The sequence below is a fragment of the Eucyclogobius newberryi genome, unplaced genomic scaffold (genome assembly GCF_026437365.1).
Source record: "Eucyclogobius newberryi isolate DKJ021-1_F unplaced genomic scaffold, fEucNew1.0.hap1 SCAF_18, whole genome shotgun sequence".
Classification (NCBI taxonomy): Eukaryota; Metazoa; Chordata; class Actinopteri; order Gobiiformes; family Gobiidae; genus Eucyclogobius; species Eucyclogobius newberryi.
Window position 1 is genome coordinate 25,699,226 of NW_027315812.1, and position 25,081 is coordinate 25,724,306.

Here is a 25,081-nt window from a genome sequence, read left to right on the forward strand (position 1 = left end):
AACTTCTATAGGATACAATGACAAAGGCATCTCATGACCTCTTGGGCTTTGTCAAAGCGCTGGAGGTCAAAGCACTGGAAGAACAACTTTTAGGACTACGACAAAGTCTGGGGAATAAAGTCTGGCGGTAATGTGACACTCGGCTGTCGACTGCCATAAAACAATAACAACAGCAACAACAGTCTAAGGAATAAAGTCTGGCGGTAATGCAACACTCGGATGCCAACCGCCATAAAACAACAACAACAACAACAACAACAACATCCACCTGTCTGGTCGCACCCTGTACTCTTTTGCGAGCATAGCTCAACACACATCGATATCGAGAAGCACTGCTGCGTGTTACGTACGTACTACCTACTACAAAGTACTGTGCCAACAGCTCTGTCAGTACTACCTTAGTACAACTGGTAAGTACATGTTCTTTGTGTGGCTTGACTAGGCTCTTCTTGTTCAAATTGCCACCTTTTTGGTATTACTGTCAAATTGTTTCTCGTCTTACTTACATTTACAGTTAGGATGACGATTTCTGATAATACTTGGGCAGACGTTTGATACATTTCATAGCATCGCAGGAAAATCCATTGACCATGAACTAATAGTTCATCTTTTTGTATCTTTATAGTTCTCCATAAAGGACAAGCATGGAGCCAGAAACCAGACTGGACTTTCTGGAGGTCGTCCTGAAGGCTTCTGGCACTCTGGACCACTTTCTGGACAGCGAATGGTCAAGCCCAAGTCCTCCACCATCTCCTGTGGCCCCTCTGGCCTCACTGCCTGCAGTCAGCACTGAGCAGTTGAGCACCATAGATGTTGAGGCCTATGTGAATACTATGGACTGGGAGGAGATAAGGTCCACTTTCACTGCATCAATTGAGGCCATGTTGGCTGAAAATCCAGCACTTGCTTCTGTGGAAGTGCCTTGTTCTGCACCACCAATGCCAGCGTTCATACCTGCGCAAGAGACACCATCAATTGCTCACCAGCTGAGTAGCAAGCGACCTGTGACCTGTGCGGTTTCTCAGCCAATCCATGTGCCGACAAATATGTTTTCTTTTCATATTTGTAACAACAGCCAGACACTGTACACCAGGACGCCTTCTACCACACGTGGCTCTGTCTCTATGGCACCCAGCAATGTCACTTCAAGGTAACATGAAAATAGATCAAATATTCTGGTTAGATAAGGTCATGATAACCAGGACATGAGGAAAAATGGTTACAAACTAGCTTCTTGTGTAAGTTTCTGGATTTAAGTCTGCGTTCACTAAGGTTTATATGTTTTCTTCTTTCAGGAAGCGAAAGCGAGACTCCATCAACTCGTACGTTAAGAAGCCATTAAACGCCTTCATGCTGTACAGAGCTGAGCAGAGGCTGAAAATCCAGCACCATCTCAAAATCACAAACTCATCTGTAGTCAGCCAAGAGGCGGGAAAGTGCTGGAAGTCTCTGTCTGCAGAGGAGCAGGCCCCGTACTTTGAACGGGCACGCAAAATACGTCTGGAGCACGAGGCTATGCTCCAGCCTGCATATGGCCCCGTCACGAGGATGTGCCCATATGCTCCTGTGCCCTCTCATCCCGCACCATCGTACCAGCCTCAGACTGTCCCGTTGCAGATTCTTTTTTAAAGTGCATTTTACTTTTTGTATTCAGTTGCTCATTGTTGTAAATAAAAACATTTATTAATGCATTGAAAAACTCTTTGTATTGTTTCATTACTTCCAAAGCGTTTTTGGATTAACCCACACACCCTTAAAGTGAAGCACCTCACCTACTCACAGTGACACGAGGCTTAATGCAAGCATACTAACATACTTAACAACAAATCAAGAAACTGTATGAGGGGAAAGTAAGGACATAGACTGTAGGTGTCGGGACATTACCAGCTCTCTGCTGAAGTAAAGGGACAGGCTACATCTTTATCTTTGAAACACAGTCAAGTCACTTCAATGTTTTGAGCATTTTACAATTGGTTCCCCATGTGCTTTATGAATAGTTGTGTGCAATTTACGTTATATTTCTAATTGTTCACGAGGCTGTTGTAAATGCAGACAGTAAAGACACAGTGTGATAATGGTATACTGTTATCTTTATTTACAAGTTGCAGAAGAAAAACTGAAGCTATCTTTCTCCATCGTTCTTCCTTTTTCCAGCCATTGCATGAAGTCAGCTCAGCTCAACACGAGAGGAAAAGCTGCAGAGAAACAGAGACAAAGAATGCACAATTAAACCTTCACTAATACGAACAGGAAAAGTTTTGCTTTGGTTAAATGACTAAAGTGTTAGCTGCACACGTAAATCTAATACAGTATGTCTGGAGCAGTGGTCTCCCTCTCGGGGACTTTGTTTTGGTTGTAAGATTCTATGAAAATGAATCATCAGAAGAGTTTGGAGTATTTGACTTCAAATTAGTACAAAGTAATGGTCCAAGAAATGTGTCAAATACAAGTTATAAAAGTATTGAAGTATATGAAGTTGCAGTGCAAGAAATAAAAACGTTCAAAATAATTGCATATTGTCAACATAAAACTTTTGTCACTTGTAGACTTAAAGTGGGAAGTACTACTCAAGAGTAGTTACACAAATATTATGCACACTAATATTATTCATGTAGGAGTTAAAGTGTATAAAAACTACTTTGGGAAGAATAATTGAATTATAAAGTTATTTGAGTAATTTCTTCATTATACTTCAAGCTGACTAGTTCTGTGATTAGTAACCTCTGGGGGCCCATTGCAAAGCTTTAGGCACTCCAAGGTTAAAATGTAAATATGTATATAGAAAATGAATATACATATTAGAGGGTGTAGTTTGTATAGTGTGGAGATGATGTGGGCCTGCACATGTAGGATACAGAGCAGCAGGGCACAGTCAACAGGTCACAGGCTTGACTTCAACACATCACATATCAGAGAAAATCCTTTTATAAATGCATTTCACTGCTCTGCAAAACGTTAAGATCCTTGGGGTATGGATGGAGAAAAAGAGGGTTGGATAAGAGAACCATTATTAGTCCGCCAATGGGTAAACAACACAACACAGTCCAACAGCAATAACAAATATTAACTTGTAATATAAGCACTGATTCATCATAATCATAGCATTAATGGGGTTCTCAAAATCATATTGTTATTACTAACTTACCTTATTGTTGTGTTGTGTCTGGTCACCTGTGGTCAGGCTCTCCACTTGGACATCGAGGCGAGATGTTCTTTGATTTTTTTTATTCATCAAATCTGCAATAAAACAAATACCACAGTTACACAAAAATACATTGTGTCTGAAGTCCTATTTGTAGCAAATGTATTACATAAACAAAGCATTAACCCTCGTCTTGTAAAGCTGGCTGTCACTTATATTCATTGTTGCTTGATGTATGTAATAAATAATATTGCTGTGACGTTAGCCTTGTTAGCAGGAAACAGTCCGCTAGCATAAGGCGCTAACCAATGCTAATATCACGATTTCTGAATAACTTGTAAACATTTCTGTATCCACACTGGCTCATCAAAGCAAATGGGCGTAGGGTAAACGTGGCAGGGGTTAATACATATGGCATTGTGATTTAAAAAGTGACTTACTGTAATGTTTGTGGATAAAGTTAGTCCCGATGTCAACAACACGAACAACTTCAGACCAGTACTTCTGATTGGTCCAGCCGTTGCAAGGCAACCTGGATCAGTGCGTTCCCTCCTCAGCACATTTGGATTGTTTACGGTTTTTCTGATGGGAGGAGCAAAAGGACCACGTGCAAAGTAAAGTATTGAGGCTAAAAGGAAAAGCCTAAGGAATAATGAATTGCTCTATTAAATTACAATTTAAAGATGGTGTAATTAGCAGAATTATAAATTAAACAGGTATTTTGTTTTTAAAACGAGTACATTTTTTAAATTTATAACTTATTACTAAGAGTTGAATTATATAATTATTTCATTTAACAATAAAATTATAGTTAAAATTTTCATTTATTTAAATGTATCAAATCAAATTCTAAAAGCTGAATTAATTCATATATTGTTTTTTTAAATGCACAATTTAATTAGTTTTTAAAACTAGTTTAGTTTGAACAATTTCTAAATTCATTCATTCATTTTTTTACCGCTTGTTCCCATTAGGGCTCGCAGGTGACTGGAACCTATCCCAGTGACTTTGGGCCTTAGGCGGGGTACACCCTGGCAGGGCGAACATATAGACATAGACACATGACAAACATTCACTCTCATTCATTTTCATTCAATAACACATGCATGTCTTTGCACAGTGGGAGGAAGCCGGAGAACCCGTGATCTCCTTCTTGGGAGGAAAGAGCGCTAACCGCTCTGCAACCATGCACCTAAATCTAAATACAATTAGAACTTAAAGGTGGTATGGACGATTTTTTTCAGCAAATTTTTTATCATATTTCCTCGTGGCGTGGATAAATCATTTGTCCTGCCACGTATCAATCATAAAACGCACCTACCGCTCACCTGCAGCCGCGTGCGGTTCGTGCCCACGTTTCCGCGTGTCTAAGCGCATTGATCTATCATAATATAGTTCCCTCGGTGTACGGGGCAAAATGAAGACGGATAAAGACAGTTCAAGCTGACGCAGAAGTGGACAGAAATCTACAGGAGACGAGAGATGCGATGCGATCCGTTGCGCTAATAAACAAACGCACGTGTGTGTTGTATCAGTCCACACGGGGGAGGGCGCATGCGCACTTCCGCCTGCGTTCTCAAATCACAGAAAAATCGTCCATACCGCCTTTAATAGACTAATAAACCACATTTAAAACCAAGCTACAATTCCAAAGATTTACTGACATCAAATACAAACGCAAATGATTTCAATTCTTTAAAACCAAGGTAAGTTTTCATTTGCCTTGTCTTTACAAAGAATGACAAAAATACAACCACCAAATTGTATTCAATCTTCACAGAAAATGTTGTTTGTCATATTCTATGTGATATATTAGTATATAAAATGAAACATTTGATTTTTGTTCATTCATTGATTTTTCATATTTTGTGATATTCTGTGGTTAATCCCAGTTTTAAAAGTGTCTATAAAGGCAACTCTGTGTAATAAATGGATGACCTCTGGACATACCTACAGTATAATTGTGGTATAGTGTCAAATTAGTGTACCAGGTAGCTCTTGTATCGGATGAACTCCACGCGTGTCTCCAGATACTTGTTGGAGTTGCGTCCCAGGACCTTGATAAACTCCACCAGGTCGGCACAGAACTTGTAGCCTCCCTTCAGCACGCACAACACCATGATGTTGTTGTCCCAGAAGTCCTCCATGATGTAGTGGGCCAGTCGCTCAATCCTACACAGTATGTATACATTTAAAGGAGAGGTGCTTATTATGGAACAATTACATCAGTAGATCATCATTACATGCTGTTGATTGTAAACCACATTATTTATCTAACATGGCTTAGTAATAGAAGGTTAATTATTAACTTCCTGTTCAAAATCTTAGTGACATTTTACTGTAACGAGCAGCAGATTGTTATTTACACGTTTTTATGTTTGCAAAGTGGCGACATGATATATAAACCCAAACATGCATCACTCGGAGTCTTCATTTTTCATCACAATTAAATAAAGGGATGTGGGCGGGAATAGGACGTAGGTGAAAACAGGAATTTTCTGATTTTCCGAACTCTCAAGCCTCAGTTGCAGAACAGTACCGGATCAAGTCAAATATGCAGGAATCAATCAGCAAACGCTAATCAAAGTTCATTTATCACAATATGTTGCCTTTAAAAACCAAAGTGAGACATTTTAGTGTTTACCTGTTCCTGATGAGGCCATGTGGGATGTAGACGTTTTCGATGTCTTCGTGGTAGTGCTCGGGGTAAGTGAACAGGTCCAGACTGTATCCAGGCCACTCATCTTTTATCTGGAAACATAAAGAGATCAAACAATATCTAAGCTTAAAGTGCCTATGAAAGGCTTTTACAGTTTTCTAAGTTTGATATTATTTGGTGTATTTATACCTGTTGTACACATAAATCAAGTAGGTATTTGTGGAGAACACATTGAATCAATCTGTAGAAAATGACAGGAAGGGACATCACACTCATTCCAGTCCAAATGTATGCACAATTTACACACAAGCAACTTTTTTGACTCCTCTCTAAACATTTATTAAACAAAATAAAGGAGCTCTCATATGTTTGTATCCATCCCCCCAAAAAATGTGACATTAGTTTTTGCCCAGTGTTTGCTGGGTAATTTCCTGATGTCATCAGTTACAAACAGGAAGTGAAATTATAAACCTAAAAAATGTGCCATTCTTTGATAACATTTTCATAATTTAGTAGGGGGCACTTTAAAGCTGTTTTCATAATACATAGTTATTCAAATCACTAAAATATTTTACTTATTTCATGGTTCTTTGTCTCCTCTTTCATTTCTTTAGAATCCTTACTTTGTTTTGGGTTCATTTCTTCTTCTTTTTCTTTTTCATTGTCTGTAATTCTAGTTTATTTGTTAATTTGTTGTGTTCTTTTGTGTATTTACCTTTATGTCTGCATTCTTACCGAACCATTTATTCTTTGTATTTACATTTTTGTTATAACTTAAAACCAATAATACAAAATTGCCCACAAAAAAGAACATCTAGTTGTGATACCAAAACAACTACCACACAATATTGTAAGGAAATACTTAATATTACGAACACCACCCCGTATATTCCTTTACATTAAACTTATGTCTCTTTATATATCCAATTCTACTTCTGGTACTACTAATGCTAATACTACCACAACTACTCCCATCAGACAAATAGCTTGACGTAACAGTTTATCTTCTTGTAATCTGACTTCTTAAACAGTTGACAAATGACTTTCGTGTAAACTTACCACGATGCCTCTTTTGACTCCTCCGTTTTCCATCTTTTTCCCTCAAAGTCTGATCGACAAACTAAAGCACTAAACACGGTCCTCAACCCGGAGCACATGCAGGATCACACTGGAGTCATTTGGACAAGAGGACAGCGCTGTTCCAGTCACAGCGAATTACACATAATCAGCTTCATGTGACGCCCGGCTTCCTGTGGCCACTGCAGGGGCCACTAGATGGAGATGGAGGAGGTCCTTTCAATAGAAGCCACTCTGGAGCTAAAAAGGCTCATGGAATATACATTTTCACGCAATAAATTCAGTGATATTGAAACTAAAATGCGATTTACTAGTCATAATCTGTCAAAATAAAAGCGTAACATTGAGAAAAGAGGCTATTAGGCATTTTAAAAGGGGTTAAAAAGCGGCTTTTTTTCATTTAATAACACATTTTTAAAATTATCTAACAGTCAAGTCAGATAGTTTGTTGCACTTTATTATGATGATACTTTTTATAGTGATATACTGTGCAGCACTAAAACGTATGCAGACATTTTATAGTAGCTTTATTTGAAAGATTCTTGAGCTCATATTAAGATTGTAGGTTACAGTAAACTTGGCATTTAAACTGAGATGGCTAAATTTAGGCCATGGGTAAATGATTCAGAACAACTAATCATAATAATGAAATACAATCTAAAACAATCACTGTCTGTTATAATGATTACAAGCAACAGTTAAAATAACCTTTATTTGTGTCACAATGGGGAAATTCCATTGTTGCAACACAGATTAGGTATAAAACCGATTAGGCACAGAAGTATAATAATAAAGAAACAGATAACTTATTAAAAAAAAACGTATAAAAAAACTCTTACATTCAAATATAATCACTCGCACCACAATCTGATTTCTGGAACTTTTATTTTTTTTCAACAACAAAATCTAATGTGACATAATTTGCCAGGAAACGTGTTAGAATAGGGGCCCCGAGGCTGACCACGCCCCCTAATCTGACTAATCCCTGTATCTAAACTAAAAGTCAAAATGAAAACAATCAAAATAAAAGGTGTACTGCGTTACATTAAGTCAATCCACCACCTTGAATGTTCAACAACATGGCATTATCATATGCATCTCCATGGAGACAAGCAGGTTGTGTAACAGGTCAGGTCTGTGGAGAGGAGACGCCACTTACGGTAAGAATACGTGTTTTTAAGGCATTTTTGAGCAATAAATAACTGGATAGAGAGTTACAGAGTGCACCTTTAACACATTGTACATAAACTGCTGTGATGATGACAATGACTTTGATGACTAAGAAAGACTAATGTGTTCAAGCTGATCCTCTTTTATACTTTAATAATGAGACTGTTAAAGCCGTGCTGTCTTTATTCCCGAGGTCCTGTGCTGCCGTCGAGTCTTAGTTATCAGCGATGTAGATGATTTTGAACCTCTCAAACGTCTCGATGTCCTTCTCCAGCTGTTTCAGAGTGGTCTCCAGGCGCTCCTTGCGGGCCCGCTTGGACGAGGTGTCGATGACCAGCGACAGGCCCTGGTACTCGTGATGGTTCCGGTCCCAGTTCTTCTTCAGGCCCTGCAGAAAACGACACAGGAGGTTAGAGTTTGTTGTTGTATAATCAGTGGTTATTGTTTGTGTGCAAAAATCTGATCATAATCTGTTTTCTGAAGATAAGAATATTATTGACATGTCGTGTAAACACTTCCGTCTGATGTGAGTAATCTGATTTCTGTCTGATTGTCACACCTGTGCAGATTTTGATGAGGAAAATTATGCAAAAACAAACGTGGCAAAGACAGAAATGAAATAGAAAATGTTAAAGAATGAAAATACAGCAACTGCTTTAAAAATCAATTAATGAACTGACACCAGGGGATTGATTACCAGATGTCTCACTTCTGCATGTAACACACACCAAAACAGATCTAATTGTTGGGATATCGGATATTATTCTAGTCATTTGATTTGTTTTTTCGTAAATGTGCCCATTGTGATGGCAGGAAGTATTGATTAAGAAGAACGTTCTGATACTCTCCAGGATTGTTCCATAGTAAAACTAAAGGTCTTGTGGATGAGAGGCAAAATGTTTATCTCCCGTTTGTTTTTATGTGGCTGCACTAGACTTGTGTCTCTGGGATCAAATACAAAAATCAATCTATAATCATGGTTCGAGCTGAAAACCAAATCCTTCCCAAAGTTCTTTTCTTTTTAGCTGAAATTACATCGATACTAGGGCTGAACAATTAAAAACTGAAACTGAAATATTAAAAAGCATATGGTTTGGAGCAGAGTTTTAGACTTTGAAGGGAAAAAAAAACAAATGTTTGTGTAAAATTGCAATGATTAAAAGTCCTTTGTTTGTTTTGGTTTAGGAAATTAATATTGATATAAATTTGAATTGATTTTAAGAAAAAACATGATTGAAAATAGGCAATATGTGGAAAATAAATGTAAAACCAATTACACTGTGCCCTGCTCATGAACTCCAGCTAAAATTAAAAAAAAACTGACTGACTCGGAGTGTGTGTGTGTGTGTGTGTGTGTGCGCACCTCCAGGATGTCCCTCCTCTCCTCCTCAGACAGCTGCTTCATTGCTTGCTTCTCTCTCTGCTCCTTCACATAGCTGTCATACTCCTCCTGAGCTTTCTGCTTTTCTGCATTACGCTGTTGTAGATACGGCGGAACTTTGCCAAAATCCTGTGAAGAACACACTAAATGATGCTTAACTGTAGCACAACGTCTTCATTTTAATCCACACAGAATTGGGAAATACCGTCTTTTTGATGTACTTTGGGACCAGTCCGGATTTCTCCAGCACCTCCTTGTGGCCCTTGTTGGAGTCCACGTTGGTGAGTTGTGGTTTGGCTGATACAAATGTGCAGGTCTTGGTGAAGTCTCGTTTGGTCTGGAGGCCCATGGGAGGGACTTCTGTATGGGTGGGAACGGGTGGTTTTTTCAGAGGGTTGATGCGGCCTTCTTTTGCACTCTGAGCCTCTGAAATAACATTTGAAAATATTCAAATCAATTCTATGAAAGTGAACGTGCAGATCATTTTTATTCTACTCATGTTGTTTAATGTCACAAAAACCTGAAGTAATGTAACTCAATGTTAACGGCCTAAGCAAAAAGAGCCAGGTTAATGACAAAAATAAAAAAGGAAAATGTTGCATGTTGTCTTAGAGAATGAGAACTTTAAAAATGAGAGCAAATTCATAAAATAATCATCATTTCAAACTCCTGAATTAATTAAAGAAAAGACACTGAAGATTGTTACATTGTAGAGAAGGGCAAAGCCTCTAATAGTATTTGGAGTTTAATCTACCGGTATATTATACAGAATAATTTCCCAAGAAACAGTGATAAATAGCGTTTAAAGACCTGTTGCATTGTTATTGCAGTGGAAGCTGAGGGACTTTGTATTTGTGGTGTGGACCTCAATATAATCTTCAACTATAATCCGGACACAACTAGCCGAAATAGAAAAAAAAAGAAGCATTTACCCAAATATTGAAATGCAATTCTTGACGCACACAAAAGATCATGGCAAAAACAAAGCAGATGACAAGAGTTAAAGCTCAAATAGAGGAAATGCTGAATCAGGAGGTCGAGAAAAAATATTTAAAATATTTAAACAGTTGTGAGCTTAGCCCAAAATCGGCTAAATTGTTGGTCCAGTAATTTACAGAACTACAAATCCAAAAAAGGTGGAACTATGTCAAACTTTTTAGAGACAAGAAGGCACTGTAGATAAACCGTCAATAAGAGATTTTTTGTGCATTTGTTAAATTTACTTTGAACAAAACAATCACTAAGTAAAGGAAGGGAAATAAAGCTGTTGAGAGATTGAAGCCTGAGACTTATCGATCATTTTCCATCCTGAATGCAGACTAGAGATTCTACACCTCAATGATTGCGAAAAGATTATTTCTTGCAGATTTGGGTTCATAGACAGACACAGGACACTATAAGAAGAACTACACACACTTCATAAAGTAAATGGCAATGATTTAAGCGGAAATTTACCAGACCATAGAAAGAGTTGGGTTTCAATCAAGACTCGATTCACATTATTAAGGCAATTTATCACCAGCCTACGACCAAAGGGAAAGTAAACAGAGCTCTTTGTTTTATATATTGAACCTTTGGCACAAGCAATTCAGCAGGAGCATCACACAAGTACCTGAACCCCAATGTAACAAAGAACGAGCCAAATGTAGATTCTTGTTAAGTAAAACCGAATGTGTTCTTTAAACAGAAAAGCTTTAATAATGACAAATAAGGCAGGTAAATAACTCAGGTGAATATTTTATTGACACAATTTAAATATCATCCAAAAACGTCTACAGACATTCAGACAGGGGACAACAGGGAGTAATGCAGAATCAGATTTCAAACACAAAGGCAGAAGCTCAGACATAACTGCAGTTTGAGTGTCTCTCTCTTGTCATCAATCCAGCTCAGACTGAATGAACAGAGGAGCATGTGTAGGTTTACCTGGGATGATCAGGGAATGCAAGGCAGCTGTGGAGAGCAGGGAAACAAGAACGGAAGCAAAAGATGGACCGGATCGGGCTGAAAAATGGAACTGTACTGAGGATAAACAAAAGGGCAAAAAGCAGAACGGTGACAAGAAGGGAGTAAAAGGGGTAATTATGTGTGAAAACGAACATAAAATAGAGTTATTTGCTGATGATGTGGATACATATATATTAGATACTTGTACACCTCTCTATCCAAAGTAATAAGAACATATCATGAATGTTCTGGATATAAACTGAATATCACAAATAAAATCAATTTAATTTAATTATGTACCTGTAAAATATGTTTAAAGTAAATTGGAAAATAAAAATGATTCAATATTTGGGAGCTTGTACGCAAATTATAGTCCTATATCTGACAATTTGAAACTGATTTAGAGACTTGCAGCAGGATACATGTAATAGAAATGAATATATTGCCAGGGCTGTTATACAAGCAAGCTTTATTTCCAATAGACATACACACAAAACAAGTAGTTTGGGACAAAATGGTGTCAAGATTTATATTATCACGTTGGTCAAATGGACTTAAATGCTTACACTGAATGGAGTGAACTCAAAAGACTAAATGTAGAACTAAAACTGCTCTGATGGATAACGAAACAGGAATACCAAAACTGACTTAAAGGCAACTAAAAGTGTCCCGGACAGGGTTCCTTACTTCAGGAAAAAGAACAAACGCAAACAGGTTTCAGATGTGCAATCAGATGGATTAAATTAAAGTGTCTCTAGCAGAGTAACACGAACAGGAGACATGAAACATAAACTTCAGCAGACTTCTTTAAACAGATATTTGTACTGGGCAACAGAAGACGTGAATGTCTGTGTTGACAGTTCGACAATCAAGCAGCGACTGATGGGAGCGAGGGAACATATATACCCTCCCATGGCCCAACGAGGGAATGAAGGGAGAGAGGAAGCTATATACCCTCCCATGACCCAACGAGGGAATGAAGGGAGAGAGGAAGCTATATACCCTCCCATGACCCAACGAGGGAATGAAGGGAGAGAGGAAGCTATATACCCTCCCATGACCCAACGAGGGAATGAAGGGAGAGAGGAAGCTATATACCCTCCCATGACCCAACGAGGGAATGAAGGGAGAGAGGAAGCTATATACCCTCCCATGGCCCAACGAGGGAATGAAGGGAGAGAGGAAGCTATATACCCTCCCATGGCCTAACGAGGGAATGAAGGGAGAGAGGAAGCTATATACCCTCCCATGGCCCAACGAGGGAATGAAGGGAGAGAGGAAGCTATATACCCTCCCATGACCCAACGAGGGAATGAAGGGAGAGAGGAAGCTATATACCCTCCCATGGCCCAACGAGGGAATGAAGGGAGAGAGGAAGCTATATACCCTCCCATGGCCCAACGAGGGACTGAAGGGAGAGAGGAACATATATACCCTCCCATGGCCTAACAAGGGAATGAAGGGAGAGAGGAAGCTGTATACCCTCCCATGGCCCAACGAGGGACTGAAGGGAGAGAGGAAGATATATACCCTCCCATGGCCCAAAGAGGGAATGAAGGGAGAGAGGAAGCTGTATACCCTCCCATGGCCTAACGAGGGAATGAAGGGAGAGAGGAAGCTATATACCCTCCCATGGCCTAACGAGGGAATGAAGGGAGAGAGGAAGCTATATACCCTCCCATGGCCTAACAAGGGAATGAAGGGAGAGAGGAAGCTATATACCCTCCCATGGCCTAACAAGGGAATGAAGGGAGAGAGGAAGCTATATACCCTCCCATGACCCAACGAGGGAATGAAGGGAGAGAGGAAGCTATATACCCTCCCATGGCCCAACGAGGGAATGAAGGGAGAGAGGAAGCTATATACCCTCCCATGGCCCAACGAGGGAATGAAGGGAGAGAGGAAGCTATATACCCTCCCATGACCCAACGAGGGAATGAAGGGAGAGAGGAAGCTATATACCCTCCCATGGCCTAACAAGGGAATGAAGGGCAGCTGCAGAGAGCGAGACAACAGGGCAGGGAGCAAAACACGAACAGGAGCCGAACAAGAGCTGAACCAGGGAAAACACAAACAAGAAGAGACACACAGGATCATGACACATATGGGGGGTTCTCTTCTGAAGGTTGAAGGGCCCTCCTGAATATAGAACTGTACTTTCAGGCGGCACAGCTCCCTCCTCTATGATCATTCATACAGTGCAAAGTGGAAGGACATCGAGACCTAAAGCCCAAGTTAGAAAGTTCAAACACTAATTTGTTTAACTGAAACCATTAGGACTAAACTTGATCCAACAGCTTTATTTTCATATGCAATAAGATCTTCTATAATCAAACAATCAAATCTGACAAATAGACATACGATGCTGAGCTGGATTGCCCTGGATACCGGTAATCGTTTCATGCCAGGACAATATGAGTCTGTGGTTCTGTTTAATGGTGAAGATCTTTCAGGATCTTAAGACCTTGTTCCATTTAAAGACTCAGGACTTTTTCAGATACTTCCACAATAAAGAGATCAAGGGGATTTGCTCTGGGCAGCTGACCAAACCTCTTATTGAAATAATGTGTGTTGCTCACCACAAGAGACCAAAAAGATTGTATCCAAACTCTATCATGGTTTGAAATCCGCCGCATTGTATGTCAGAATGAAATGGGAGCAGGATTGCAGAGGCTTGCGGTATCAGATGTGTTGTGTGCTTCAAATGTCAAAAGGTTCTAGGATATAATATCTCTAAAGAATTCAGCGTATTGTACCTGGGGAATATTGTGGAAAAGGTGCAGCGTTAAAGTCTATTACTAGACTTTGGTACAAACCGATGCCAAATCTGCAGCAATGGACAAACATAACACAAAAAAATGAAGATATTCAATTAGATTGAAGGTACCGGACTTAATTCGCAGTACGCTTTTAGTTTTTAAACTTGTGCTCTATTCTTTTGTAATCTTACTTTGCGGAGTTAATACAAGATCCAATCATTTTATTAATCACTTTAATCCTTTGCAGAAGATAGAGCAGTAGAACAGTGTACCAGTATTTAACCTTATTTTAATCCTGCTCCAATACCTCCTTCTTCTGTGTTTTGTTGTTTATATAAGTTTTATTGTCTAAAAATGCAAATAAAACTAAAGTTACAAATAATTTAATGGGCATATTTGACCTGTAATGTTTGTATTTGCTGATAATGACAGCAAATAAGTTCTGAACCAGTCGAGCGTTTAGCTCCCAAGCTCCTGTGTTATGGAATCAGCTCTGGTCCATGTTAAAGAGTCTCTTCATTTAAGTCCAGGCTTAAAACGTTCCTCTTTGACCTGGCTTATGGTCAGACCAGTTAGGAACAGAAAGATAAACCTACAGCTTCAGCTACGCTGCCCTGGGAGCAACTGTGCTGGGGGAAGTATGACATCTTGGGCACTATCCTCTTCTTCTGACTACTTATTCTATCAAACAATATTTAATATTTAATTCCACTTGCAAACCGTTCATTGCCTTTTCTTTTTCTCACTCGAGGACCTGTGGACCCAGATGATCCTCTCCTGGTGAAGTGGTCTCTACCCCATATGGATGGTCCTTCATCTGCCTGGAAGATCTGGTTCTCCTTCTCAAGAGCTGGTTCTCCTCCTCAAGAGCTGGTTCTCCTTCTCAAGAGCTGGTTCTCCTTCTCAAGAGCTGGTTCTCCTCCTCAAGAGCTGGTTCTCCTTCTCAAGAGCTGGTTCTCTTGAGGAGCTCCTCGCATCCGTCTGTGAGAGTCAGATCTCTCCTTCACTGTCGAACTCCTCCAGGTTTCTACTTTTTCCCAAGGAGGTTTTTTGTAGTTTTTCCTGACCGAGAAGGAAGGTCTGAGGACAGAGGACTCTGGAACATCGTGCCTCGCCCCCACGGACACTGCTTAATCCGTTTTTCACTGTCGCCCTCAGAGGCAACTGTTGTTGTGATTTTGGGCGTTACAAAAATAAATTTAATTGAATTGAACCAGAGAAAGCGAGCGCCTTGTTGCTCACATGAACATCGAACATTTAGCACAAATCAATCTTTTCAAATCAATACTCCATCCAGCCATCCATTTTCTACCACTTGTTCCCTTTCGGGGTCGCAGTGACTTCGGGCCTTAGGCGGGGTGCATCCTAGACAGTGGCCAACACAGAGACATAGACATTACAGACAGTTCACGCTCACATTCATTCACTAGGGCCAATTTAGAGTCACCAATTTTGCCTGACACATGCATGTCTTTGGACGGTGGGAGGAGCCGGAGAACCCGGAGAGAACCCACGGTAACATGGGGAGAACATGCAGACTCCACCCAGAGAGATCATGTGATGTGGGTCTGGTCCGGGAATCGAACCCATGATCTCCTTCTTGGGAGGCAAGAGCGCTAACTGCTTTTTCCACGTGCACCCCCAAATCAATATTTTCTAAAATATTTCAGCAGCGAGACTTTTCTCCAGTTCTCCATTGAAATTAATGCGATTACGGCTTAAACAAATGCAAACATGAACAAAAGTGCAGGTCAGTAGCAATCAGAGGGCCAATTTAAACTTCAGTGAACATTTGGGCTGGTTTTCCCTGAAATGCCAGATTAAATTGTCTCCCAGATAAAACTGAAGCTGTTTCAGAACTCTTTGGAGTATTGAAGACACTGATTCACAAAATGTGACCTTTCTGTAACTAATCTCTAATCTTGAGCTTCATCAGAACTAGCACAAACCACATGGTCACATAAAGAAAGTAGTGTTATTTAGGGTTGAACGTCTATTATCGAAGCAAGAGTACAGACGTGTGAGTCCCCTACAGGGTGATGAAACCAATTTCCCCATCTGGAAAAAATCAAGTTTTATATCTATCAATCTAAATTAAGTACACTCAAGGTTGGCCTTTTTTGAAACGTCTTGCTATAGCCATAAAACAAATATTTTAAGGCCAGAATGATGAGCCTGACAGCAGCAGGTCCAGATAAAGAGGTGCAGATGTTTCAATAGAAAGTGAATGGGAGCCAGACCTACGTGCCCAGACTCACTTCCTATATTGAAGTCAATAACAGAGGAGGATAGTACTACTAATCACTAACATGTACTGTACTTCTCTGAGACACCATTCTCTTACCTGAGTGATAAATTGTACAGTGTAATGGTCTCATACTTGAGTAACAGCGTGATGTTGACAATATGAAATGATCTGAACATTTGTGTTTCCTGTACCGCTCCTTCACATTATGAAATAGTTTTTTTCCATTTATGTGTCTAGATTTTGTGCTTTATTTATGTTCTTCCAATTGCATTAACTTCAAATGATATATCAGAGGTTGTGCCCAAACATGGGTTCGATTCTCGAGCCCGACTAACATCACGTGGTCTCTCTGGGAGGAGTCTACATGTCCTCCCCGTGTTACGGTGGGTTCTCTCCGGGTTCTCCTCCTGCTTCGTCCCACTGTCCAAACACATGCATGCCCTAGTGAATGTGAGAGTGAATGTTTGTCTGTGTGTCTCTGCCTCTGTGTTAACCCTGTGATGAGCCCCTGTCCAGAGTGTGCCCCGCCTATGGCCCAAAGTCACTGGGACGGCGAACGGAAACAAGCGGTAGAAGATGAATAAATGTTGTGCCCAAACAGCAACTCTCACAATCATTCTTACTAGTAATAATTTCCCCAAATACCTTTTACTCTAAGATAAGAAATTTCTTGGACTACTTGGCCTCATTTTCTACGGTGATATTTGACTAAACTCCAAACCTGGTTCCACTTACTGTCTGGCAGCTTCGGCTCTTTTGAATGTTTCTTGAGGAACTTCTCTGGAGCGGGACCCTCTACTTTGGCCGGGCCCATTGTCCTCATGGGCCGCTTGGGAAGCTTCTCCTCTTGGACAACTGCGGGCCTGAACTTGGACACATATCTGTACACAAAAAGAGACAACACTGCAATGGTTAACTGACTAATGATGACAAGTCGACTATTACTTTTTTTTCATACAGTCTCTATAACAAAGATGAACAAAAACGAATTTCTTTATTTTAATCAATATTACACTTTATTTGTAAAGAAGAAGAAGAAGAAGAAGAAGAAGAAGAAGAAGAAGAAGAAGAAGAAGAAGAAGAAGAAGAAGAAGAAGAAGAAGAAGAAGAAGAAGAAGAAGAAGAAGAAGAACTAGAACTAGAACTAGAACTAGAACTAGAACTAGAACTAGCACTCTCTCTGAAAATACCGTGGAGGTTTCGGAGTGTTTTCCTCTTCTTTGGGTAAAAGGCCGTAGACACTTTCTTGAGGCCGGTAAACCTGCGTGGACATGTTGAAACGAGCTGAAAATGCCCGTTTATTATTCGCTTTTTATTTGACCGCTCGGATGAAATGCTCCGGGGACCTTTTTGGTTGACAGGTTTGTCCGTTACCTAGCAACAGCGAGTGCCAAGCCGCGTTTCCGGACACTCGTAAAACGTCTCCTGATGTGTATAATATAATAATACAAATGAACAGAAATGAAATAAATGTTTGGATGAACTTGATATCAAATGCACACAAGTTGTTTCGTGAACGTTGACGTTTACATTTAGTGTAGGAAAACTGTAATAATTGAAAATATTTGTATAAAACACTAACAAATTAATAGTAATAAATGTAATAATAATAATGATAATATGCTGCATTGATTATAATACACAGTAAAAGTAGAAATATATAATTAATAATCAATTTCAAGAAAGTTGTATATCGAATTTGTCCCTTCGGTCGTCCCGTAGTTGTTTACATTTTATGACTTCCGCTCATGTGTGGATGCGCTCGGGCCGCGCGCTCAGAGCTTTGAAACTAGAGTTTTTATCGAAAACTTTTAGCAAGAATACGATTTTCAGGTAAAGTATAACACTGCGCTGCTTTAAAGTGCTCTTAGCGACCCGGGAATATGTTCAATGCAATAGTAAAACTCTAAAACTCCGCAGTTTCACACAGCATGGAAACTCCTCCGCGTAATGTGTGTGTTAATGTGAATGTGCTACTTTCTCCCAAGTGGATGAAGAATGAGCTAAATACGGTTACTTTTCAGTTTTTTTTTTTTTTTTTTTAATAGCTCTCTAAAACCGCAATCGATGCATGCCAAGAAGGTTGTATTTGTTACAGGTAGTTCTATTTCTCTTAATGATGAATAATTCGTTTTCAAGTATTTGCATATAGAAATCTAGAAAAGATTCAGTATTTTATTTATATGTACAGTTCATTTTGTGGGACATATTGTGTAGGTTAGATTGGAGCACTATTACTCTATTGTCAGAATAAGTCTTTATAGGAGACATTTTGTGCTTTTTTTCAAGTCGGTGAACTAGAACATAATCGATCTATAACAGCTTAGTAATAGAAACAGGAATAGAACTGACTTCCTGTACAAAACTGCAGAACTGATATTCAGTTGCAGGTCAATACAGGATGCAACATGCAAGAATCAGAATTTAAGTTGATTTGAAGATTGTTGCCGTTCACTTTAATACTGTGAGTCTTATTCTGCACATTACAAATAATCTTGCATATTACATATTTATTTTTTCAGGAGAATCTGCTGTTCCTTTCCACCACCATGTTGTGGTGTGCATTTCAACGCCTTGGACATTCCACTCCTTCCAGATTCCACCTGATCCACCGACTATGCCTCTCCACCAGCACACCCAGCAGAGGCTCTCTCCTGGGGGACAAAAACCTCCTCCTCATGGGGCCTCCTGGAGCCGGCAAGACCACAGTGGGCAGAATAGTCGCTCACAAACTCGGAATACCTTCCGTTGACGTCGACAACGACGTACTGGAGCCAACCTGGAATATGCCTGTAGCCGCCAAACTAGCCTCTGTGGGCGGGCGACGTTTTCTTGAAGAAGAGGGTGAAGCCTTGTGTAATTTCTCTGCTTCTGGGTGTGTCATTTCGCTTAGTGGTTCCAACCCTATGGACACTTTGGCAATGCAACACATCAAGCAAAGCGGTATTGTCGTTTACTTAGATGTGGACGCAGAAGACATTATTCAGCGACTCGCCCGGATGAAAGTGAACAGGATTGTCGGCCAGGAAGCTGGAATTCCTATGAAGAATATATTACGCTATCGGAAACAGTTTTACGAAAAATGGTTTGATATTCGCGTGCTGTGCGGAAGAGGTGAAACGGTTATGGAAGTAGCCGACAAGGTTTTTAACGCTTTGGAACGATATAACGATACCGAAACATTTACGTCAACTCGAAACAACGATGTATCCAAGAGCATATTCTTCAGCGATGTCGTCGTAGATGGTTTGGCCAAAGACGGCGGCCTCTACGTTCCCCGAAATGGCTTCCCAAAACTGGAAGCTAACGAGTGGATACGGTTAGTTGACAAGACGTACCAAGAACGAGCTTTCATTTTGCTGGAGAAGTGCATACATCCGAGCGACGTTTCAGCGCGGGATCTGAAAACGATGGTGATGAAGGCATACGGGTCGAATTTCTCCAGTGAAGACGTCGCCCCCGTCAGGCACCTCGTGGACAATCAATACGTCCAGGAGTTATTCCACGGGCCCACGGCGTCGTTTAAAGATCTCGCGTTACAACTGATGCCCCAGCTGTTTTCTCACTGCCTTCCTCCCATGTGTAACTTTCTAATCCTGGTGGCTACTTCCGGAGACACGGGAAGCGCAGTGCTGAGTGGGTTCAGTGGGTTAAAGGACGTGGATAAGCATAAAACGGGAGTGCTGGTGTTCTTTCCTGGCAATGGAGTGAGTGAGATCCAGAAGAGGCAGATGACGGCGGCGTGGGAGGGGAACGTGCGAGCGGTCAGTGTGGGTGCAGACTTTGATTTCTGCCAGAGGAGCATAAAGCAGATGTTCGGGCAGGCGGAGCTCACAGGACATCTGGCTGTGGAGTATGGGACGCTCCTCAGCACGGCCAACTCCATCAACTGGGCACGGCTTCTGCCACAGGTGGGTCAGAAGGGGATTTTTGATACATGTTTTTGATACATATTTAAGAGGTATAATATTAATATACAGCATACATTATAGGCGTACTAGCATGATTGTCAACGTCTCCACATCTTCAAGGTCAATCTAACAGAACTCCTCACAGCAGCTGGACATATCCAAGCCCATACTGTGGCTATGTCTACATGCGGAGCAAAAATCTGATTATTATCTGATTTCTGTTGTTTCTGGGGTCGGATTATTGAATGTCATGGAAAACAGTTACATCTGTACATCTGAGTATTCAAATTTTGTTTTGCTTAGGATTTTTATTTTTTTGAATTGGCAAAATAATGTGGCAAAAATTAAAATGAGAAAATGTTAAATGTAGAAGAAGAAGAAGATTTTTTTTTTTTAATTAATTTAACTTTGTTTTCCAAATACCACATTTACTCTCAAAATCCACTAAATAAAGTGTATTTGACAGGTTCTAAGGTTTTTCTAATTACATTTTGTCAAGAAAATTAGTGCTGATTTCTGTGATGTCATCAATAACAATTTAATCCAAATTTAAGTTACAATTGACTGACACCTTTAACCATTTATTTAACAAATTGGGTATTATTATTTGTAAGAATATAACTACTGTGTAATGTATATGAATTGTAGGCCTTGTTTACAATATGGTTGCCAGGAAACAGTTGCGGAATTACCTCTACCTATTATATATATTATTATCTGCTCATGTCCAATCAGAAAAGTTCGCAGAATGTCAAACTGAGGAAAAAAAGCTCTCACTTGTCAGTTAAACTTAATTTGACACATGTCCCCTGATGTTTGTAATGATTGGATTTCTATTTTGCATGTATGTAATTAAACACATCTTATTGGGTGATTATTCTAGTTAACTGATTTTTACTGCCCACTGAATGCACTCTGTGGCAACAAATCTCCTACACTTCCTGGTACAAGTGTTTTATTGCAAATAATGAAGTAAAATAACTTGGAAAAACATGCATTGTAATGTAAGCAGGCTCCCTTTTACACATACCCTGTCCTGTAACCTGTTTGCGTGTCTCCATGGAGATAGGTAGGTTTAAGGTTCAAGGATTCTTTATTCGTCGTGAGTAAATTTGTCCTCAGTCCATTAAACATTAAAATCAAGACATAGACATGAGATGAATGACACAGATACATACAACACTACAACAATGTCTGCCTACAGCCTCCAATAGTCACTCCAGTGTTCCAACAGCAGCAGGAAAAATAAATAATTAAATAACGTTTAGTTTTCCCCCGTGGGAACATGTAGCGGCGGTCAGAGTGATGACCCTTGAACTCCACGTGCAGTCAGGAGTGTTGTAGACCAGGCCTTACGCAGTAGCTGAGTGGAGTACAGCTCTTACACACTCGGCTGGGGCCAGTACTCACCCACTTCACCCCCTGCTGGAGAGACTCTCTATATGTCAGAGGCGGGCGATCAAACCAAGCCATGATCATAAACGAGAGTCAGCATGGTGCTATCGAGGCCTTTTTGTAACAGTTGACTTGAAAGCTCAAGTTCGAGTCTATGATTGTTAATATTATTACTGTAGAACATCCCAGACAAGCAACATCACCATCTCCATCTTTGTGCTTGAACTCTTGCAGGTCGTCTACCACACTTCCTCTTATCTGGACCTCTGCCGCGGCGGCGTTATCAACTTCGGCGAGCCCGTCGACGTTTGCGTTCCGACCGGCAACTTCGGCAACGCCATGTCCGCCATCTACGCCAAGAGCATGGGCATCCCGATAAGAAAAGTCATCTGCGCGTCCAACCACAACCGCGTCATCACAGACTTCATCACGACCGGAACCTACAGCCTCTGCGAACGCCCTCTCCTGCCCTCCAGCTCACCCGCTATCGACATTTTGAAATCCTCCAACCTCGAGAGATTTATCTACCACGTTTCCGATGGGGACGCCGATCTTGTCAAGGACTTGTTCACATCTTTGGACCGACAGCAGCACTTCAGCGTGTCGGAACAACTACTCGGCAAGATACAGGCAGAAGTATTAGCCGGCAGTTGCTCGGAAAACGAATGCTCGGCCGCCATCCGCGCGGTTCACGAGCACACGGGGTACGTAATGGACACTCACACCGCTGTGGGTAAAGTGGTAGGGGACAGGCTGCAAGACGGCTCGTGCCCCTTGATCCTTTGCTCCACCGCGCACTACGGGAAGTTTGCACCAGCTGTGTTCGAGGCGCTGGGGATTGAGAGCGTCCCAGAAGAGCCGGCGGAGCAGTTGAAGCAGCTGAGTCGGGTGGCGGGAGAACCAGGAGCACACGGAGAGCTGATGAAGTGCCTGGAGGGACGGAGCGAGCGGGGGCAGAAGGGCTGCGAGGCGGACTATGGGGAGATGGTGCAGGAGGTGGAAGAGATGATTCAGGATTCTTTCTTAAAAATGCCTTAAAGTTTGTACAACGCTTTTAATAATTGTATGTGCATTGTTACGCATATATACCCAGTTTTATTTGATGAAGCCCAGTTTACCCCCACTTTCTTAAGCCGTCCCCCACAGCTGCAGAGTAGTTTAAGACTGGTGGTGGTGTTTTGACATACTGTAGGTGCATGGTATTTATGGTGTAGCCTGCAGTGTAAGGTGAACCCGGTTACAGAGCACAACCTATTTTCAGAGTGTAACCAAACAAGGATCATTTTTAACAGAAACTATAAAATTAAATGTAAATATTTCTATAGTTTCTTATTTTTATTAGTTTTTATTTCACTAGCAGATTTGGCTTTTCACTTTCAGAGTAAGAGTTTGAAAAAAACTTACTTAAAACATATGAAAATGATCCCAAGGTTAAACAAAACAACTAAATTTGAAAAAAACAAAACAAAAATTGCTAAAAAATAACTTGTATAGCAATTTTAGGAAATTAATTCATTATTTTTTTACAGTTCAAAATTAAAACCAGTTTCTTATTTGTTTTTCAGTTTCAAAGATTATGGACTTGTTTTGGCTCCATAGTATTTTGCCAAATGCTGCTGCTACAGATGTTTCAATATAATGAAAGTCTGACCGCATTGACTGAAGGGAAAAATATGAAAATACTAATGTCTTGGACTGAATCTTGTTCTCTAAATGGCAAGCAAGTTGTTGTTAACAAATAAGGCTATTTTTGTAGTATAAGTTGTATTTAAATTGGCTATTACTGTATATTACCACCCTAAAATCCATTCAATAATTTCAATTCAATCTATTTGCGTGGCCTAATAGCACAACATTAATCGCCAAACTTATTTTGCTTTGACGTAGTATGACTCTATAACTATTGATTCATTGTAAAATTGATTCATTCTGATACATAAATATCTAGCAGTAACAGAATGATATTTGTATGTGCCTTAAATACATGCATTACCTAAAATAGATGCTAAAGTCAATGCACTGATTACGCTGCTCACAGAATTTGCGTCCTGGTCCACTAGAGGGGGACATGCACTTGGACACCACTGTACAACGCTGCTGTGTCCATTTCATAGATTATTGGAAAACGCTTGCTGCTCCGCCATATTTATAACTGCATATAACAGCAACCCATTTGACTAAAACATAAACATTTAAGACCCAGCGCGATAGAACAGATTTCGGCACACGAAAACTACCCATTTTTAACAGCTTAATGTGTACTTTTAAGGTAATGAATACTGTTATCTGAAGCACGGAGGGGCTCCTTTATAACTTCAACTTTCACATAATGCAAAAAAACGAAAATCACAAATTTGGGGGAAAAAAACCTAAAACACTGTTATCTCAGTTTCACCGAGGCCGACATGTACCGGCATTTACGCTGCTCCGTCACATAATGTAGACAAGTCATGTTTTTAGCAAATCAAATCAACCAGAATGTGTTTGAATACATGTGTCAGAAACAGATTTTGACTTTTATATACAGAATTTAAGGCATCCCTGAATTATGGATTAGAATGACAATACAACCTTGTTTTTTGATTCTTTGGTCTGTAAAATCAATACGGCCTAATTGGCTAAAATTCAAGTCGAATTAGCTTAAGGCTATTTTTACATGTGTGACCAAGCATGTTTTCATTGGTCAGTCTTTCACTGATTGATATACTGCTTATTTCTTGTAGACACTGCCAATATATGTATTATTTTGCTGCTGGATGGAGTTGATAGATTGTACTTTGCTGCAAAAAATCTACAACAATAAATGAATTGCACTGCGATAGACTAGATGCATGACCTATGTGTGGAAATATTATATTCACTTGTCTGCTTGGGTGGGAAGAGCTGGTTTAGTCATATTTAAGCAGAAATATGTCACTTTAAGCGATAGAGCTCCCCCTGCAGCTCACGTGTGGAAATACACTGTCAGAAAACACCCAGAACGGAAATATGTTTTGATATGACGAGAGCTGTGACTCAATATTGTTTGTTTATGATTTCTCCTTGAATCAGTCAGTTATATTTAAAATAATGAAGTCATTGTTAATTTTATTTGTATGTGTTTGTCAATTATTTTGTAATGCTTAAAAGCGCTGAACCGGATTTTTTACTGCGTCAAAACTAGTTAATTTTAAACGGTTTACAGATGTCAAGTTATTTGTCACTTAATACTTAGTTTATCTGTGCTAATTCAATACTTTCAGAGCCCAGAGCATGTTTTGCTAGCACGGTAAAGCTAAGAAGAGCTAGCATGCAACACAATTTATCTGTTACACATGGATAAATAGATGCAGATAGCACACAGCAGTCTCATCTTGACCCCATGAGCTGTTTAAGTATTTGGGTACTGCCTC

At 40.1% G+C, this 25,081-nt stretch overlaps 3 protein-coding genes across 3 annotated transcripts in view; 1 reads left to right on the forward strand and 2 right to left on the reverse strand.

Annotated features, from left to right (window-relative positions):
- The window catches only part of LOC140364808 (hypoxanthine-guanine phosphoribosyltransferase-like), a 30,552-nt gene extending 23,526 nt beyond the window's left edge, over nt 1-7,026 (reverse strand). Inside the window, exons 1-3 of the mRNA XM_072451180.1 lie at nt 6,861-7,026; nt 5,787-5,893; nt 5,131-5,314 (exon numbers count right to left, since the gene is read on the reverse strand). Of these exons, the coding sequence (XP_072307281.1) occupies nt 5,131-5,314; nt 5,787-5,893; nt 6,861-6,893 (324 nt within the window). The 5' untranslated portion in view covers nt 6,894-7,026. The remainder of the gene's footprint in view (nt 1-5,130; nt 5,315-5,786; nt 5,894-6,860) is intronic.
- Nucleotides 7,027-8,240: 1,214 nt separating this feature from the next.
- Nucleotides 8,241-17,739, reverse strand: enkur (enkurin, TRPC channel interacting protein). The gene is made up of 5 exons (XM_072450355.1): nt 17,574-17,739; nt 17,119-17,264; nt 9,635-9,855; nt 9,412-9,558; nt 8,241-8,436 (listed from the first exon to the last, which is right to left on the reverse strand). Exons 1-5 carry the CDS (start codon nt 17,654-17,656, stop codon nt 8,263-8,265), a joined length of 771 nt encoding a protein of 256 aa, XP_072306456.1. The 5' UTR covers nt 17,657-17,739; the 3' UTR covers nt 8,241-8,262.
- A 392-nt stretch (nt 17,740-18,131) lies between these two features.
- Nucleotides 18,132-23,223, forward strand: LOC140364810 (threonine synthase-like 1). The gene is made up of 3 exons (XM_072451181.1): nt 18,132-18,216; nt 18,906-20,294; nt 21,924-23,223. The coding sequence occupies exons 2-3, from the start codon at nt 18,933-18,935 to the stop codon at nt 22,725-22,727; spliced, it is 2,166 nt and encodes a 721-aa protein (XP_072307282.1). The 5' UTR covers nt 18,132-18,216; nt 18,906-18,932; the 3' UTR covers nt 22,728-23,223.
- Nucleotides 23,224-25,081: the final 1,858 nt, after the last annotated feature.

Excerpts from the sequence above, each read along its gene's own strand:
- enkur (XM_072450355.1), bottom strand. The coding sequence starts at position 17,656 with ATGTCCACGCAGGTTTACCGGCCTCAAGAAAGTGTCTACGGCCTTTTA. Across the intron at positions 9,856-17,118 it reads AGAGCCGAAGCTGCCAGACA|AGGCTCAGAGTGCAAAAGAA; the intron begins GTAAGTGGAACC and ends ATGTTATTTCAG. Across the intron at positions 9,559-9,634 it reads CAAAGTACATCAAAAAGACG|GATTTTGGCAAAGTTCCGCC; the intron begins GTATTTCCCAAT and ends TGTTCTTCACAG.
- LOC140364810 (XM_072451181.1), top strand. The coding sequence starts at position 18,933 with ATGTTGTGGTGTGCATTTCAACGCCTTGGACATTCCACTCCTTCCAGA. Across the intron at positions 20,295-21,923 it reads GGGCACGGCTTCTGCCACAG|GTCGTCTACCACACTTCCTC; the intron begins GTGGGTCAGAAG and ends GAACTCTTGCAG.